Raw genomic sequence first — 20236 nt, 5'->3', positions numbered from 1 at the left:
TTAAAATGAGAAAACGTGTAAAGTTGGTGAATTTTTATGACATTAGCCCTAATTTAAATAAATAAATTAATTAAAGGCTTAATTGCGTAAAAAATCACAAACTTTAACGTGTTTTGCAAATTTAACATAAACTTTCAATTTTGGCAAATTAATACGCAAACTTTTGATTTTTGGCAATTTTAGCACCGGTCAATTTTTTGTGAAAAAAATGCTGATGTGTACACCGGAATAACCACTATTCTGGCGTCCACATCAGCATTGTTCTCTATTTTTTTGAAGAAAAATTGATCGTTGCTAAAATTGCAAAAAATCAAAAGTTTGTGTATTAATTTGCCAAAATTGAAAGTTTATGTTAAATTTGCAAAACACGCTAAAGTTTATGATTTTTTACGCCATTAAACCTAAATTAAAAAACAAACTTTTGTTTCAAAAATTTCGGGGTTTTTTTTTCCTGAATTGCAGTACTCATAAGTGTTTGTTTTGAAACAAACTTATTTCGGATCAGCGTCTCCAAATCAAAGATGCATTACATTGCGTGGGTTATTGTCTTATTGTTATGCTACTGCTCCCTTGTTCAACTTTTTTATGCAATTGGTTGGCAATCAACAACTTTTAAGCTATCAGTTCAGTGTCAGTTAGCTATGTCATTTCTAATATGTAATGAATGGCAAACTGATCTTCATCTTTCATGAGTGAACCGGCATTTTTCTGTAAGTGATTATCTTTTATGGGATATTTAATCTTCAATTCAGTTTGATTTCTGGTTTGGAGCTGCTAATTCTTTGTGGGTTTATAATAGATTGATTGATTGGCAAAAAGTGCAAATATTTGGGACTTCTTTCAAGCACCATATAAAAGGTACGCACTTTAGTTTCTAATCAGTTTTTTCATTTGATCAAATCCTTCCAATTTTATGGGTAATGCTTTCTCTAGAAACCATGATTATGATGCATTGTGACTAAAACTACTAAACCTAACAATAGATTGGAGTTTAGAGACATAATCGGCCGCGTATTATGCATATCTGTATGATTATATTGAGCACATTTGAAGCCTATTTTAGAACATCACTCTGTTGTCTCGCCTTCCGCCTTTGGTTATTATTGGTATGTTTAATCGGGCTGCACCAGTGTTTTGGAAGCAACATTGGAAAGTCTCTCTTCTGGTGTTTTTTCATGATCCAACTAGGAATATTTTTATGTATATCTGTATGGTTACATTGAGCAAGTTTAGTACTTCTTCCATCTTTTTGCACACCATAGAAATACCAACAACAATACAATTTAATCGCTCTCATTAAAATAATCTTTTCGACTTAATAACCTCTATAGTATAGTGATCGTCACTACTATTCTTTAGTTATCATTGCTTATCGGTAGATAAAACTGCTTCTCAAATACTCACGTCACTTGTTTTAAATTAAAATCTTTAATTCTTAATATTCTTTTACTCTCTGTATCTGCATTGATGATGTTACTTATGCCGTCCTTTTTTTTGATAGTTGGGAAGGGGGAGCGTTTGTGGGAGGAATTGAACCCGCGGTCTTGACAGTTTGCTGCTTATACCATTTGGCCTATAGTAAAATTTCCTCCGCAGGTTGATTTTTATCAAACTGCTATACTAGTATCACCAACATTAATGAACTTAAAGATAAAGGAATCGTATACATTTTTATTAGTTTGCTATCATTTGGTTGAAAGAAGTGTTTATTCTAAATTATATTTCTTTAACTTCTGTACAGTTAAATAAAAGCTCTTTAAAAAAAAACTTTTTTATTTCTGAAATTATAGTTTGAAATACCTTGTCTGCGAAAATATTTTGTCGCCTATCTTGAGCACAATGTAGCGTTGTTCTTTACTCTCATCATTTCGATAGAGTGTGTCTTGAGGCGATACCCCTTAGCTTAGCTACATGCTTACTAGTAGCCTATGGAATATTGATATGACTATAGATAAATAACACCTCAATTTATGAATCAGATACAATTTAAGTTATAATGTACAAAAAGTTATACTGCTGTCATAATTCAAATTGAACATGCCTATCATTCTTTCATACAATAGTTATGGTGCTGTCATAACTAAATTTTGATTTTGTTTTCTTGAATCGAATGAACTAAACTCTAGTCGCAATAAATAGGATATTAAGTTAATCCAAAATCTTTTACTTTTGAAATCTTAAGCCTAGCCACTAAATAAATGTGTATGTGCAATAATTTCTAATCTTGTTTGTTTGAATTTAATAATTTTGGAATAATTCTATGTGAAGGCATAGCAACTACAGGAAAAAAAGTAGCAATAAGGCAAAAGAAGCAGCAACAAGGCAGAAGGTAAGTAATTCTGCAATTTGATCCATTTTTTTCTGTAATTATGGATTATATTCTGCAAATCTGTCCACTTTTTCTGCGATTCTGCATTGCAATATTTAGTATATATGCATATAAAAATTAATTGTTATGGTTAGAAGTTCTTGTGTTGCTGGTGTTGTAGTTTGAGGGGAACAAGGATGCTATATTGAAAGTACAATTGAATTGCAGGTTTGGCAATATGAAATTTGGAATTGCAAAAATAAACAAAAAAAATACAAATTGTAACACATAATTAAATGAAATTATGATAATTTAAAAAAATTTAATTATAATAAGGTATTAAGGTGAACCTTGGAATGACAAACAATAACAAAGGTATCATTTATTTTTGGCAGAAATTAAAACATTATAAGTATTTTTGCCGTTTGTGATGGATTTGCGACAGATATATTCTGTTCAAAATAAATTATGTAATTATATTCTGAATTAACTAACTATACTTGCCAAAATTTTGTTTAAATGGTTATTGCTGTTCTTTTTCTTTTTGGGTTCTAACTTGCTAAAATGAGATAATTATTGCAAGTCGATATTTACATGTATATAAGTAGTTTTTAGTGTTTTGTAGCTTATAGTCAATATTTTTTTGTATAAAGCTAGCCATGGAAGAAAGTAGAGAAGCATTATTGATAAAACAAGTCGATGAAGGCCAAAAAGGGAGAGGTGAAGGGAAGGAAGAAAAACAAGAACTGGCAAATTTCTTCATTCTATTCATTTTTGCAGATAGAGTTGACATATTTTTGATGATCATCGGCACAATATGCGCCATTGCTCATGGAATTTCTGGTCCGTTAATGACTTTAATTTTTAGTCAGCTTATTAACTCGTTTGGTAATGCTCACACATCAACTACCACTGACCTTTCAAAGGTAATGTAACATAGTTTACCTTTTTCTGTTCACTTTCTTTCAGATGTATATACTCAAAATAAGTCCAAAGTAAGTAATTTATGCAAAAAAAATCATTTGTTTCAGATAGTAATAAATTATGTGTACTTGGCTGTTGGCTCAGGCATCGCTTCTTTTCTAAGTAAGAGTTCATTTCACTTTCAAATTAAACCTTTATAATTAATTAGGAATGAATAAAACCAATTGGTTTTGAAAATATACATGGATGGAATAGCAAGTGAGCTAGCTACTTAGGTATGTTGTGATTTTCGTTACAGATTCATCATGTTGGATGATTACTGGAGAAAGACAATCGGTGCGTATTCGAGGGTTGTACTTGAAATCAATCTTAAGACAAGAAATTGGTTTCTTCGATACCGAAATGAGAACTGGAGAGGTGATTGAGAGGATGTTTAGTAACAACATTCTCATTAGAGATACCATCTCTGAAATGGTAATTAGTCCATACAATCTTTTTCATTGTTGGTTTCACATCGATCTTCTTCTTTTTACATGCATTTTTCTCATCAAATTAATGGAATACATTGTGATAGGTTGGCAAGTTAATACAACTAGTATCTACCTTTATTGGCGGCTTTGTTATTGCTTTTGTGAAAGGATGGCACCTTGCACTAGTTCTGCTTGTTTCTGTTCCTGTAATGATGTTTAATTATCGGTTCCTTACAGTTACGGTTTCAAAGTTGGTTCTATGCCAGATAGGCGCTCGCATGCAAGCTGGAAATATTGTTGAACAAACCATTGGAGCCATTAGAATGGTATATCTATCTATTTATCTTAATTCTTCGAATTTAGTTATTGAATGTATGAACTATTATTTTGGTGCTGGTCATTCAAAATTGAGATCCAAACCGTCTGTCTTGTCTTAGATGGCTTTCCACTTTTGTAAAATTTGTTCTATAATTTTACAGTCAGCATTCTGACGAGACTGTTGAGATCTAAATTATAAGTGGAAAGCCAATTAAAGCATTTTGGGATCCAGTTTTGCATAGTTAGCACTCTGTTGAGACTAAAGGTATCAAAAGTATTATAGTGATATAATCTTCTAAAGTTCAGTTCAGCCACCAATCTGGTCCAAAAAATAGCTCACGCAAGAATGATAGACTGATTTTGAAAGAGTTCGTATATCATCATATTTAACATGTTCACACACAAGCATTTATATATAAAAAAATGATTTGTTTTTTCATTTTTTTGGGTACTTGTACAAGGTTGCATCTTTCACAGGGGAGAAGCATGCTATTGCAAAATACAACGAAAAGCTGAAAATTGTATATGAAGCTAGTACTCGACAAGGATTGGCATTAGGATTAGGAGTTGGTACAATATTTGCTGTTCTATTTGGGTCTTATGGATTTGCATCTTGGTACGGATCCAAATTGATCATGCACAATGATTATAATGGTGGACAAGTGATCGGTATAATTATAGCAACAACCAGTGCTGCAATGTAAGTGCATACTACAGTTTACCTATTTTTTATATACATTGATTGATTAATAATACTCCTGCTCAATGATCAGGGCACTGGCTCAAGCTTCATCTTTCATGAGAAAGTTCTCGGCAGGCAAAGCTGCAGCTCATAAGATGTTTGAAACCATCAAACGCGAGTCGAAAATTGACCCTTCTAGTATTACTGGGATGGTATTACAAGATATTAAAGGAGAAATTGAGTTTAAAGATGTGTATTTCAAGTACCCATCTAGACCTGATGTTGAGATATTTAGTGGACTTTCACTACATGTTGGAACAAAAACAACACTAGCCATTGTAGGAGAAAGTGGAAGTGGGAAATCAACGGTCATTAGTCTGATTGAGAGGTTCTATGATCCTGATTCTGGTGAAATACTTGTGGATGGCTTTAACTTGAACAATCTGAAGATCAGTTGGTTAAGAGAGCAGATTGGTCTAGTCAGTCAAGAACCTATTCTCTTTGCAACTAGTATTAAGGAGAACATAGCATATGGTAAAGAAAATGCAACAGATGAGGATATTAGATCTGCTATTGAGCTTGCTAATGCTGCTGAATTCGTTGACAAACTGCCTAAGGTAATTTTCTTTCTTCCTTATATATTTATGTATGTATACCCCCCACAGATGGTCCGCGATACTGAATTACATTAAAAGTGCACATCATATTATGGACCCTGATCTGTCCTAAATCGACCTCTGTTCGGCAAATCCATTTCTATAATCACTAGTTGCAAATTCTGTCCAGGACAATGCAGGCCGGAAAAACGTACTCTGACCTGCTAGTTTTTTCAGCCTGTGTGGTCCTAGACAGCATCTGCAAAATAGTGACTAGAGAAATGGGGTCACTTTGCCGTAGGGAGGTCGATTTGGGCCAGATCATCCACCTGGTATCCGATTACCATATTAGGTACCGCAATTCAGTCACCATTTAATTAATGAGTCTGTTACTATTCAATTATATTTATGCATTGCAGGGGCTTGGCACCATAGTAGGGGAACGTGGTTGTCAACTATCAGGCGGACAAAAGCAAAGGATTGCAATTGCAAGGGCTATAGTGAAAAATCCAAAAATTCTACTTCTTGATGAACCCACTAGTGCATTGGATACGAGATCTGAACATATAATCCAAGAGGCTCTCATTAAAGTCATGTCTAACAGAACAACCATAGTGGTAGCACATCGTTTAACCACTATCAAGAATGCTGATGAGATTGCTGTTTTCTCTTTGGGCAAAATTCTGGAGAAAGGTAATTTTAATTCTGAAAAAAAGCTACCTAGCCGTATTATTTAGTAAATACTTGCACATATAGGGCTGATGCAGTGCGAAGTGCTTCCTGGTATTTCGGGAATGGGAGGTGAGCAGGGCTTTTTCCCAATATAGGGTAATCAAATTTCAAAATTGCATGTTCAGTGTGATTTCTAAATTTTTTTCCGGATTTAATGTGAAAAATTTGTGTCCGCCATTCTTAAATTATTATTTAATTTGTCCGCTAGATGTTCTAGCATACAAGAAGACTTTTTACAACCTTAAGCTGTGTTTCCTGCACATCTGATGGTGGACTGTCTGTAAAAATGCAGATAGAAGATCCATCAACGGATGTGGCTGCTAAAAGCTTGGAGTTAATGATGGCTGGAGGAAAGAAAGTAAACTTGCTACATACAAACCTCGTTCAGTAATAGTTCCACAATCTTTTTGCGATTACGAACTAATTCTTGCACTTTAGCAGCTCCTGTTACTGATATGGTTCAGTAATAGTTACACAAACTTGGTTCTATCTTCTTTTTACTGACAGTCCGCCAGAAAGACTGGCGGACTGTCAGATGTGCAGGAAATACAGCCTAAGGCTGTAAAAAGTCTTTTTGTCCGCTAGAAAATCTAGCGAAGAAGTTCAAGAAAATATAAAAATAGCAATTTGCCTGTTCGTCATTTAATTTGGCGGACAACCAAATATTCTAAATCCGGAAATAGTTTAGAAATCGCCCTGAACATTGTAATTGGATTCCCCTAAATTAAGAAAAATGTCCCACATTTGCACAGTCTTCTCCGTGCATTTTTGCGAAAAGGCCATTTCAGTGTCTCGAACTTGAATTCTATGTCACCAAAGGAGCGGGTTGTACCGCTGCATCAAGGCTCACCATCACGGACTCACATATATCAATCTGATTTCTTTAATTTGTTTGTGTTTGTTTGAAGGAACACATGAAGAGCTCATACAAAATAAGGAAGGTGCTTATTCCCAACTAGTTCGCCTCCAACACGTTGAGGACCCTAATTCTCATGCCAAAATTTTAGAAGAAGCTAGTGATTGTACCAATGGAGTTTCATCCTCTGACTTTTTCATTCCTAAAACCAGTAACATGCATGATACTGAAGATGATGATGAGAGGATTAGCACTAATAAAATAAACAAGAAGCCTACCAAAGTTTCTCTTAAAAGGCTTGCCTACCTGAGCAAGCCAGAGTTGCCTGCTTTATTGCTCGGAAGTATAGGTGCCATTATATATGGCATAGCTTTCCCAGTTTTTGGCTTTTTAAATGCAAAATCGATCGTAATGTTTTATGAACCTCCAAAGATGATGCAAAAGGATTCTATTGTTTGGGCTGTGTTGTTTATGATTCTTGGAGTCATAACTCTTGTAGGTTCACTGCTTCAAAATTACTTCCTTGGTATTGCTGGGGGTAAATTGATTGAACGAATATCTTCCATGTCATTTGGAAAGGTTGTGAACCAAGAAATTAGCTGGTTTGATGACCCTGCCAATTCCAGGTACCAACTAAAATTCTGAATAATACTAAGTTCTACTACAACTACTACTATATTTTAATGGCCTAATGTCTTAAAAAAAACCCGACCTTTTAGCCCCTTTTCAATTATACCCTGATGTTGAAAATTTGTCAATTTTACCCTATTTTGCATTTTTGTGTTTCAATTGTACCCTGAAATATTAAATTAACGTCTTTTTTACTTGGAAAAAAATTGAAAAACATCCTCCATGTCTAGCATATATTAATTGTTCTCAGAATAAATGGGGGCAAGGTTGGGGAGGAGGATAAGTTCTTCTTACATCCCCGTTCGAGAAGGCACCTTTAAAATTTATTTAAATTTAGTTAAATTAATTAAGAATTTAAAATAGTGTTAATTTGATTATGGTTTTTAGTTAGTTTTTAATAATAAAGGACTTATTTGTACTTTTTCGAAGAAAAAAGAATTTAATTTCATTTTTAGACTTAGTTAATTGAATGATTTCATCATTTAAGTAAAAAAATTAACAAAAATTAAAAAATTGGGGTACAATTGAAAACGGAAAATTCAAAAGTGGGTAAAATTGACAATTTTTCAACGTCGGGGTGGAATTGAAAAAAAGTCTAAAGGTGAGGGGTTTTTGAGTGATTAGGCCTATTTTAATTACTTATTTGTGCATTTTCTAGTGGTGCAGTGAGTGCAAGATTATCAACCAATGCGACCACAATTGAAGCTATTATCGGTGAAGCCTTTGCCTCTGCCATCAGAAACATTGCAACAATCCTAGCAGCACTATTTATAGCATTTACAGCTAATTGGATTTTGGCATTTGTAGTTATTGCTGTCTCACCCTTGCTATTTTTCCAAGGCTATGTTAATTTCAAGTATATGAACGGTTTTAGTAGTGAAGAAAAGGTATTATGAATATATAATTGCTATTTACGTACATATATATACATATGTTTGAAATTGATATTTTATAATAAAAATTTGCAGGATACATATGAACAAGCAAGTAAAGTGGCACATGAAGCTGTCAGCAATATGAGAACAATTGCATCATTTTGTGCAGAAAAGAAGGTGACAGATTTGTATGAAAAGAAATGCAGAGGTCCTAAGGAACAAGGTGTTCGAAACGGATTTCTCAGGGGTAGTAGTTATGGTTTCTCATTCTTTATACTTTATTGCACAGAAGCTTTTTGTTTTTACATTGGATTTATTCTTGTGCAACATGGCAAGGCAACATTTGAGGATGTTTTTAAGGTATGTTTTTTTCTTCCTTTGTACTTATTCTTTATGGTGCTCGGAAATTGATATATTGAACCGGAAAACTGCGAAAACATAATTTCTACAAGAATGGGTTACAAATATAAACTCCATAAGTATTTCCGTTTGTAGAAACAAAATGCCTTTCTATGTTCTAATTAATTTTTCTTTTTTGCTGTTTGGTAGGTTTTCCTTTCATTATCTGTAGCAATAGGTACAGTTGCTGACAGCAACGGAATGTCTCTGGATATCAGTAGAGCTATGGAAGCTATAGCGTCGGCATTCTCCACCATTGACGGAACACCAAAAATTGACTCTTCCAGTGATCAAGGTGTAACACCTTTGCACATAGATGGAAATATTGATTTTCACAGTGTCAATTTCACATACTCAACACGACCAGATATCCAAATTTTCAAAAATCTATCCTTCAGTATTCCTGCAAAGAAGGTACACATTTAATGTTTTGTTCTTGCTATATATTTAACATTTTAAAAAATCAAACTCTTATAACTTATTTGCAACTTTAATTGGATATTTTAATTTTGATTACTTTATCAAAATATCAACTTCTCATTGTAATTGAGTCCCAATGTTTAAAATCGACATTGCCATGTTCAATTGTTGCCTCAGTTGTCATGAGTGATGTATAATTTTGCTGTTTCGCTGGAACAGTCCAAATAAGTATTTTTTTGTTTGGTTTGATTTATTTCAATTCGGTTTCTCTCTAAATTGAACTGAATTTGTAATTTCCAAAAGCAAACTGAATGGAAAAAGCTAAATATTTATGAATCAAACCGAATTGAACCATGTTGATCGGATCAGTTTGGTTAGTAGGCTTGGTTCAGTTCTTGCACGCCCCTATATGTGTTAATTATTGAGAAGTTGTCTGGGGACATGAAATGATCAACTTTGATTGCAGGTTGTTGCTATAGTTGGGGAGAGTGGCAGTGGGAAATCAACAATAATCAACCTGATAGAAAGATTTTACGATCCCGATTCTGGGTACATATATTTTGATGGTTTAGACATCAAGGGCTTGAATGTAAACTGGCTCAGACAACAAATAGGATTAGTAAGCCAAGAAGCTGTAGTTTTCAACGAAAGCATTCGAACAAACATAGCATACGGTAAGCAAGAGCACGTAAGTGAGGAAGAGATAATCGAAGCAGCAAACGCAGCAAATGCACACAAATTTATTAGCTCATTACCAGAGGGATATAATACCTGTGTAGGTGAAAAAGGGGTTCAGTTGTCTGGTGGGCAGAAACAAAGAATTGCCATAGCAAGAGCAATACTGAAGAAGCCGAAAATTCTTTTACTCGATGAGGCAACGAGCGCACTCGACGCTGAGTCGGAGCATGCGGTTCAAGTTGCATTGCAAAATGTTATGGTAGATAAAACAACAATTGTCGTTTCTCATCGGCTTGCATTTATTCGAAAGTCTGATATTATTTTTGTGCTTAAGAATGGCGTTTTGGTTGAACAAGGGAGTCATGATGTACTCATGAACTTGCCTAATGGTTCTTATGCGTCTTTAGTTGCTTACTCTTTGTCAAAATAACTATAAATAACAATTTTTTTAGGGTTAATGTCAAAAAAAATCACGAACTTTACACGTTCTCTTTTAATCACGCAGGTTAAATTTTCTTATTTTCATGCACGAACTATCACTTTTTCTCAAATTCATTCACGGTGCTGAGGTGGCACTCATAATTTGGTGTAAAATGACCTTCATCTCAGTAAAATACACTAATGGAGCCGTGACACCTTGTTTAAAACATATTCACTATAATGACCTTTTTCTTTTCCATGATATTCTCTCTGATCCTATTCCCTTGGATTTTTTGAAAAATCACAATTAAACGTGTCCGTAGAGATAATTCGCAATCAGATAGAGAAAATTGGTTGTCTTGGAGAGTTTCATTGATTTTACGCTCCAGGATGAAGATGCTACCATGATAAATAATGACAGCTACAACTTTCTATGAGCGGTTCAACATGTCCTCGAACTCTTAAAACCTTGGCATTCAGTTTTATTTGTTACTAGTATATAACCCTTGCTTTGTATCGGGAAACATATTTTTTTAATGGTAGTTATTGATTGAATTATTTTATATAATTTTTGATCTATTTTATTTAACAATAACAATATTTAAATATAGAATACAATTGGTAAAATAATACATAATTTGAGATAGAAGAAATACATAATGTCATTGCATAAAGTAAGATGCAACTATTTAGATACGATCTTCAGTTCTTTTTTGTTCAGTATTATACAGTGGAAAAGCACCACATTTGTCCGCATCAGTGTAATTCCGCAATTTGTATGCAATCAACTTAGAAACTAAAACATATACTCCCTCTGTCCCACTTTAGAAGTCTCATTTGACTTTACACACAGATTAAGAAAACATTAATTATCTTTGTCATTTCATGTTTTTTCATGTTTTGCCCCTATTAATGATAGTGGAATTTTCATAGAACTATTTTAAGATAACTAAAAGAGGGGGTAAAATAGGATATTCAATAGAAAAACATTCTAAAAATAATAATGAGACTTTTTAAATGGGACATCCCAAAATAGAATATGGGACTTCTTAAACAGGACGGAGGGAGTATATAGAGAATAATGGTATTAAACTATAAATAAAAACAACAATTGTTATATTAATTCTATTTTTACAATTTATATATATATATATATATATATATATATATATATATATATATATATATATATATATATCCATAATCTATAAATATTGCCAAAGTTAATGAGAGAACAATAAGTGTAAAAACAATTAAAAAGAAAAAAAATTCGCTAGCAGATAAATTAAATATACTAATGATCAATAAAATAGTTAAGATTATAATAAAAAATTGAGACAATTTCATTTTAAAGTGCGCTGTAAAAAATACAAAAATATAGAAATGAAGAAGATGGATGATAAATATTGGGAAATGAAAAATAATGAGTTAGTATATATAGGTAAAAAGCCGTTTTATTACCGTTGAATGTTACCGTTAAATATTACCGTTATTTTAATTTTTCTTGTTAAAAAATGTTAGACAAAACAGAAGTGATGATATTTTAACAAAGTATTTGTATTCTGAACTATTTGGTGTATTTAATGAAAATTAGTCTAAAGGATAATACAATAGATTATAAGATTGTTTGATTTGGAATAAAAAAAAATCAAATGTTAAATTCAAATTTTCTATAAAATATACATATAGAAACATTTTTTTTAAAAAAAATATTATACAATTTGCTACACGTAAGAGATGAAACTGTAGAAGACCATAATTTATCAAACATCTACACATATATACAAAGGCTAACAAAATATGAAACTGAAATAGTAAGCAAAACCAACCTCAGTGTGGAGCAATTACAGTACGCAGCGTGGTGTGGTTATGGCTGCCTTCGTAGCCAATTTATAAATTAAAATGAAGCATAAGGTGCCCCAAAAAAATATAAAACATATATTGGGAAATGGGAAAAGTAAGGGTCATGCACATAAGACACCATGCATTAAAGTAACACAGATTAAAAGAGAGGCATTACGGTGCACAAAAGATATATTTTAATCCTTAAAATATGAATATAACAACACAGGCTATACTTGTAGGCACATAGAGAAAACCTATAACATTTACTATTGTTTTGGATGTCATAGGTTTTCAAAAAAAAAATTGGTAAATCTGAGATGGAATGGAAAAATTGACGAATTAAAATAATTTATTTACGGGGTCCCAAACGCAAGACACCAAGACTCCAAAATTTGCAAACCCACATATTTTCAAAAGCATGCCTACCCACTCATGGCCTAATAGTCTGCTCGTGATGGGACTAAAAAGTTGACATTATTTATTGGACTGCCCCAAATGAAAAATAACAACTATAGACTTTACAACTTCGGTAGCTTTGTGAATGCATTATACTACGTACAAAAATTTTCACTTCAGTTTTAGAAGATAGAATATAGATTCGCAGATGATTTATTACTCTTTATGAGCCTTCTATGGACCAAGTTGATGTTAAATGCGCTTGATATATTTATGGTGTGCGAACGAACTAGATTTCTCTAAAAGCTGAATTTAGGAAAATATATATGTGTGGGGAGCTTATCCATTGTAGAATTAGTAAGCAGCATTTGGGGCAAAGTCTGTGTAGGAGAGTTCAAAGGGGTTTATCAAGGCTAGCTTCTTGGATGGAAGCTGGGAAGCAAAGTGTTATTCTCAAGGTCAACATTAAAATGGTAATTCGAAAGATAATAACTCATATATAACAGCTCGATATTCAAATCTACCGATTACTATTCGTACTATTCGTGCTTTAGTTAATAGCAAGTGGAAGGTTAAGGTTGTTCATGTCTACATAGAAGCTATTATCTGCAAATCGTCTGGCCTCAATTATGTGCGGGTCGGCTAGCCTCAGTTAGCAGGAAGAATTTTTCGGTGCACGAACCTACACCCATATTTAAATAAAGAACAATCTATAGCCATCGCTGAGAAAAAGATACTCTATTTGACGCTTTTCAAAACGATGATTAATTTCGAATTTTTCAACTTGCATCCTAGTAGATGGAATAAACCCATTTTTTGTTAGTTTATATTTTCGTTACAATTCTGACCATAATTATAAGAATTTAAGGACAGAATTAATAAATTTATAATGTAAGCTTAATTTTATAATCTGTGAACTCAATTTTATAATTTCAATCATTTTAACTATTAAAATTCAGACGATTAAAGAATTGGAAATTCTATGCATACCGTAGTGCTCAAAATGGGAACTGTAGAGCTCAATACACATAAAAGAAAGAGGCCTCCATTTGCCTATAACATTCAGATCCAGTACAAGCCTCTAACTCTTAAGCATGCAAGTTCAAGGAATACACCACCCAGTCAGCAACCGGGATTTTATAAAGCTTCAAATCATCTTTGAAGACCGCCCTTTGACGGCATGCAATCATGATCAGAATCAAATGTGGTGATCAAACATTGAACTATAAATCAACTAATCCATGCATTGTCCATTGCGCCCGCCTAACATTCACTACAATGAAGGAATACATCCTCGACATAATAGTTTCGATGTGGGAGGCTAATAGTTTAAAAAAGAAACAAAGACGTCAGATCATACATTATTCCAACCTTTCAACACGCATGACATCTTAACGTAGAAAGATCAACTAGCTGGAAAACTTATATTGGTACCTTAATCAGGAACTCGAGTCTCAGATTTTATCAAGCTTTGCAGCCTTGACAACTGGATTGGCCTTAGCGATAGCTTCCTTGCCAGCAGCTTGATAATTATAAGTGCAGCCATGTGCATCTGAGTAGCGATGGACAGAACAAAATGTGCTCCCGCAACGACAATTGAAGCCAGTTAAACCAACACGCTTACGGCAACTGTTGCACCTATTAGGACCTGCTTTCACCATTGTGCTACTATATGTGTTCAGGGCTGATTCTGAAACTGGCACTACTGAGCTGACAATAGTCTCTGCGGAACTAGCCTCAAAATCAACAACAGCCACAGGCTCATTCCCGATATTGATAGAGCTTCCTTCCATGATACATGCAGCTGATGACAAAGCAAGTTTAGCCTTTTCTTGCTTTAATACATAGTCCTTGAGGCACTTGGAACACAGGTTCATTGTAGATGCACTTCCGAAGAATCCACAACCGTTGACACACAGCCTTGGGGCCTCAGGAGGAACTTGACATCCTGCCTCATCATGCTCCATTGCTTGAAAATGTAAATTCTGCACCATAATTGCATTATTCAGAGAACAAATACAAATGGATATAAAAATTTGGACGGAACAGTTCACCTGCAAATAAACAAAGATGAATAGAGCAAAACCTTTTATTTTGGGCAAGAAGGCTCCAAAATTTGTCTGTTAGAGATCTTTGGAAAAATGTCATGCATATACAGATAAATAAAAGGAGAAATGCAACTAAAATATGAAAAAAGCTATTCACTGCAAAATCAGAAAGACACCGCCTTGTAGGGTATCATTAGGACAAAACTAGACTAAAAAATGAAAATAAGATTTAGACCAGCAAGGGAAAAATAGCAACACCGAGAGTCTGTCAAAACCATGAATTCTACTTGATTACTGCCCTCTACATCCTAAAACTAGTGACTAACGAACATAATAAGGGTGTTTAACATTGATATCAAAACAGTTGCTAATGCTTTTCATTTTTTTGACAATCAAGTGACAAGTAATATTGGATCCAAAACCTCTCTCTTGAAGAAATGAATTAACACTAAAAATACTGCCAAGAAAAAGTAAATTAAAAATTAGGAGGCACACAATCTATAACAAGTATATCATAGATAACGTCAATATATGATTCATGAAGAAACTAGTTCCTTATTTATAAAGCGTTGTAACTTGCAAAAGAAACCACAAAATCGAAGCATGTATTCCATCAGAATACTCAACAGGAACCTTAAGCAGACCTAAAGAACATGGTCAACCATTCAATTAGCAACATTTAATTCTATTTCAGCAACTCCCTTATTAGCTTGTTCTGAAGACATCTGAGCAAGCTTAAGACTTAATTTATGAGTAAAGTACCACTTCAAAGGTCAAACTATCTTCTCCTAAATCTGGCAGATTGCATTATTTAGACATGGAAAGAAGATTGAGTATACAATTTGTAAACTTCATCCATAAACAGGTCATGATGCCTTTCACCATTGCCACCGGCTTTTTGCATCAAGCAACAACAAAAAAATAGTCATATGAATAACATCAATAGACATGTCATGAATCATTCCTCTTCCATGGTTAAGCTAAGAATTAGTTCCAAATCAATTTGAATAGAGACTAGCTTTAAAACAAACTACTCAATGAGCAGGCCTGATCTCAATATTCCAGCATAAATCTAAAATACATTTAGTGCATTAAGATAAAAAGGAGTTATTAATCAACCCATACGTCTTTCAAATTTATGACTAACGGGAAGCTTAACTTGGTTATTCTTTTCAAAGTGCACCCATGTCAATAGCACTATCAGCAAACATTAATATATTGGAAGGAGAATAACTCTTGACTATCTTTCTCTTCTCTTAAAATGCCTTTAACACTATATAATAACATTTCCACAGAATTTACAACTTACAAGAAATTTTCACCACCATAACAAATACATTAACCCTTTTGGGAATAGCACATCAGAGTACTAATTGCTCAAATGACAAAGCCAACCATCTAGTTTTCAATCTCTTTCTAAATATTATATGATAACTTTTGAGCTTTGGTAGTAATTCAAGGAATTATGCATTGTGGCAGGGTTCAAGCTCTTTCTTTGCTTAATTTCTTTACTAATTTAGAACTCAAAAGTGATTTTGTCATAAGAGTTCATATGGCAGTATCTATAACGTGTTTCATCCAAGCCAATTTAATGACTACGCACATAAGAACCATTTCGAGGAGTCCGTTTTTTTTTTCATACTAATACAATCTGACAGATGGCATGCTTCTTATAAAGATCAGGCAAATACTATAAACTATAAACTGGAAACATATTGCTCCATATTGAGGATAGTAGAACAACTACATATCCAACCCCTAAATAACATATATGAACACATCGTTTTCTGGATACAAATGATTAGATTTATCCAAGTATATCTATTGATAGAGTAACGCAAGGGTGTAGCAAAGTAACTAATACGTTTAAACTTTGTCGACCTACTATGCTCCAAACCCAAAATCTCAGCTCCTGAGATATGTTCCATCCTCCTTGCCTCACGTACTCCCATTTAAAATCCAAACGGCAAAAGGAGAACAAACCAATCTAAAACAATTTCAATTTTTTCAAGCACCACCATACCAATTCCAAGTGTAGGCAAGATCTCGAACAACAATACTCAAAAATTATGAATTAATCTTTGCTTCATTTACAACCATAAAATCAAGTCAATTGCATCTTATTAACAAAAATTCCAACAGAGGAAGATGCTAATGCATGCATAATCTTAAAAGCAAGAACGTTTCCATCTCACATGCACATACACAAACAAAAGAATTTTACACATCACATAATTTTTTTTCTTGTTTTAAAGTTCCGATTCTAAGTTATTGTATCAGAAAACAAATGTTCGTCATGGTAATAAATTACCAGTGGGAAGCTAAACTGGTTTCTAGAAGTTCCTTATCCAAATACACCATATGTAAATATTTTGTTGCAAGAAAGCTCCATTATTACACATATGCAGAGAAAATTTAGTCTTAAAAAATCCATTACCTCTCTAGTGACTCTCAAGAAAGTCTGATCCGTCAGATATTACGGATCAACACCTGTCCCCTGCATTAAAAAAAATCAGAAACATGAAAATAATCAAATGCTATATTAAAGTAAAATCCAGTCCAACATTTCATCATCAATCTACATATATTTATTATTCAACCAACAATATCAATTAAATTTATGACTATTAAGAACCTTAACTTGGTTATTCTTTTCAAAATGCACCAGGTCCAGACGAAATAACTCTGGACTCTCTCTCTCTCTTCTCTGTAAATACCTTTTAATACTACCTAATAACGTTTTCAGTTTTCACAGATTTTACAAGAAATTCTAACTCCACCATTATAATGAACACATTAACCCTTTTGGGAATAGCACATCAAAATACTAATTGCTAAAATGACAGAGCCAACCATCTAGCTTTTGACAACTTTCAGTTCCTAACTTAAGAATAAGAAGATAACTTTTAATAATGTCATGGGGGTAATTCAAGGAATTATGCATTTTAGCACAGTTGAAGGCTTTACTCTGCTTAATTCAAACTCAGAACTAAGAGTGACTCATGAGAATTCAAACAGCAGTATCTATAACATGTTCATCCAAGCTAATTTAAATATCATCCAGGTAAAAACCATTTTGAGGCAAAGTCCGGTTTCCTTCTACTGCAGTATCTATAACATGTTCATCCAAGCTAATTTAAATACTATCCAAGTAAAAAACCATTTTGAGGCAATGTCCGGTTTCCTTCTATTGCTTGTGCAATCAGACAGTTGGCATGCTTCTTATGAAGATCATGCATTCGTTATGTTAAACTGAAAACTGAACGATTGTAATTGTCAACGAGAATAGCTTAACAAGCCGATTAGAATATTTTTAGCCCCTTATAACATACATGAAAACATCCTTTTCTCGATACACACGATTATCCAAATTCACATTTCTATATCTATAAATAGAGCAATGAAAGGGGTGTTTCAAAGAGACTACAACAAGTTCATGCTTCATCGGGGTACTATGCTCCAAACCCAAAATCTCAATTCTTGCCTCTAATTTTTCTCATTTACAATCCAAAAGACAAAAGGAGAACAAACTAACCTCAAATAATTTCAGTTTTTTCAAGCACTAAACAATTCCAAGCGTAGTTAAGGTATCAAAGGACACTCCAGAAACATTATTACTTTCTTTGGTTAATTTATAAGCTAGGTAACACAAACACGGAAAATCAGGACACATATACACGGACACTGGCGAAAAGATTGTTATTTCAAGATTTCCTAATGAAAAAACAAAATTTCGTCCTAGTATCCGACACGTTTACGAGAAAACGTCGATTGAATAGAGTTAGTGCCACCTAGTTTATAACCAAAAAATAAATTCAATTGCATCTTATTAACAAAAATTCCAACATAGAAACATACTACTAACCTCCAAAGCAACATCATTTCAAAGTAACAAACAACCAGCAAGAATCCAACCTTGTTCCAAATAATTCAATTTTCAAATACCCCATATTTAAACATTTTTTTCTGGCAAGAAAGCTACACCAAAAAACAAACAAAATTTACAAAAAAAATTCAATACCCTATGAAAATCTTTTACCTCTCAAGAAAGTCTGTCCCTCAGAGATCACCCTTAAACCACCTGTCCCCTGCACCAAAAAAAAAAAACAAAAACAACCCAGAAACAGAATTGTATAATCAAATGAAAACCCAGATTAAACATAAGAAAAAAATACCATTTAAAACAAAATATTAAAGAAAACATAAGAGAAATACAGACCTGATAGAAAGAGAACAGGGAAGTGGTGGCAGAGACAGGAGAAGTGAAAGGCGCAGAGCATAAAGAAATATTATTTATAATAAATGATCCAAAGTGCTGGGGCCTAGAACCTACCATTACACGTGGAATGTCTTCAAATGTGACACTAAATGAAAGTCGGTTATCAGTGAATAGTGATTGAGAAGAGAATTGAAGACTCACTCATCCACAGCAAAGTCATTATCTTTCTTGAGATTTTCATTTCGCCACCTCAACTTGGCATGAAGTTTCAAAAAAACTCCAAAACTGAAAATTCCTATCACTTATGTCTAAACCGGTTCAAAAACGCTTTTTATGGTGACGTAGCACCTTGAAAAGAGAGTTTCATAAATATTATAATTTACTCTAATTAATTATAATTAAATACTAATATTCATAATTAACTCTAATTAATTTAGGATTCTTTTTATAAAAAATTTTAAAAAATGATTTCTCCTCCTTGCTGGAGAAGAGGAGTTGCTGCTCCTCAGAGGAATAGCAGCTCCTCAGTTTATTCTTGAAGCAGAATAGATCTAGTTTGTTTTTGAGTTCAAAAACAAACCAAGGTCTGTTCTTGAGTTCAAAACCTGACCCAAATCTGTCCTTAAGGAAGAATAGGTCATTTTTTTTGTGAGGCGCATATCTGCTCCTCACTCCTCTTTTTTGTGAGGAGCATCTGCTCTTCTTCTCAAACAAGGAAAGATTGAAAAAAAATTAAAAAAATAATAATTTTTTTTACAAAAATATTAATTATGGAGGTTAATTTGATATATAAATTTTTAAATTATAAGAATTAAATTGTTTTTTTAATCATTATATATTGATTTAAAATGTTAAAAAAAATAGGAGCATTCTAAACTTTTTACCATCAAAAACCATTTTAGAAATCAAAATCTGAGAGTGTCTCACTCTCTTGGGTGAGAGTGGGGTTTTTAAGCTCGTTTTAACAAGTTCAGAATATAAGTAATACGGTTTTCCTACTTTAGACTTTTTTAAAACTTCGTGGCAAGTTGAGAGGGTAAACTAATCCTTTATTCGTTCATAATTTGGGTTCATGATTTAAAAATGAGCAAATTACTCTGAATTCACCTACATATGTCATAATTCACACTTTGATCTCTTTTATTTGAAAATCAAACGATTTGATCCTTTACTTTTATTTCCGTCAACGATTTAGTTTTTGCATCCATTATTTTGGTGTTAGTTAACTAAGCTAAAAGGCTAAATTAAAAAAATCATAATTTAGAAAAAAATGATGTGATTCCCCACTTTTGTTTTTGTCTACGATTTTATCCCTTAAGTTTGAAATTAATTTAACCCCAAATTCTTTAACTTGGTTGAGTAGCACCAAAAATAGATGAAAGGACAAAATTGTTGACATAATTAAAAGTGATGGATCAAA

The 20236-nt window shown here is 33.2% G+C and overlaps 2 protein-coding genes across 7 annotated transcripts; one reads left to right on the top strand and one right to left on the bottom strand.

Annotated features, from left to right (window-relative positions):
* The first annotated feature begins 445 nt into the window (after window positions 1–445).
* Window positions 446–10385, top strand: LOC126660607 (ABC transporter B family member 9-like). 6 transcript variants are annotated; one of them, XM_050354174.2, is made up of 16 exons: window positions 446–710; window positions 800–858; window positions 1502–1596; window positions 2269–2329; window positions 2966–3234; window positions 3340–3394; window positions 3531–3706; window positions 3807–4028; window positions 4482–4720; window positions 4794–5319; window positions 5718–5991; window positions 6939–7512; window positions 8175–8403; window positions 8485–8751; window positions 8941–9204; window positions 9677–10385. In XM_050354174.2, the coding sequence occupies exons 5-16, from the start codon at window positions 2968–2970 to the stop codon at window positions 10316–10318; spliced, it is 3735 nt and encodes a 1244-aa protein (XP_050210131.1). In that variant the 5' UTR covers window positions 446–710; window positions 800–858; window positions 1502–1596; window positions 2269–2329; window positions 2966–2967; the 3' UTR covers window positions 10319–10385. The 6 variants fall into 6 exon arrangements, with proteins under 6 accessions (XP_050210131.1, XP_050210134.1, XP_050210130.1 ...); XM_050354177.2 differs by having other exon boundaries at window positions 2962–3234; window positions 8485–8638; window positions 8963–9204; XM_050354173.2 differs by having other exon boundaries at window positions 2962–3234.
* Window positions 10386–13744: 3359 nt separating this feature from the next.
* LOC126660815 (zinc finger A20 and AN1 domain-containing stress-associated protein 8-like) lies at window positions 13745–18884 on the bottom strand. The gene is made up of 4 exons (XM_050354494.2): window positions 18817–18884; window positions 18637–18685; window positions 17035–17094; window positions 13745–14534 (listed from the first exon to the last, which is right to left on the bottom strand). The coding sequence occupies exon 4, from the start codon at window positions 14514–14516 to the stop codon at window positions 14004–14006; it is 513 nt and encodes a 170-aa protein (XP_050210451.1). The 5' UTR covers window positions 14517–14534; window positions 17035–17094; window positions 18637–18685; window positions 18817–18884; the 3' UTR covers window positions 13745–14003.
* Window positions 18885–20236: the final 1352 nt, after the last annotated feature.

The sequence above is a fragment of the Mercurialis annua genome, linkage group LG8 (assembly GCF_937616625.2).
Source record: "Mercurialis annua linkage group LG8, ddMerAnnu1.2, whole genome shotgun sequence".
NCBI classification, from domain to species: Eukaryota; Viridiplantae; Streptophyta; class Magnoliopsida; order Malpighiales; family Euphorbiaceae; genus Mercurialis; species Mercurialis annua.
Note: the sequence above shows the minus strand (reverse complement) of the source record. Positions and strands in the feature narration are given on the sequence as shown.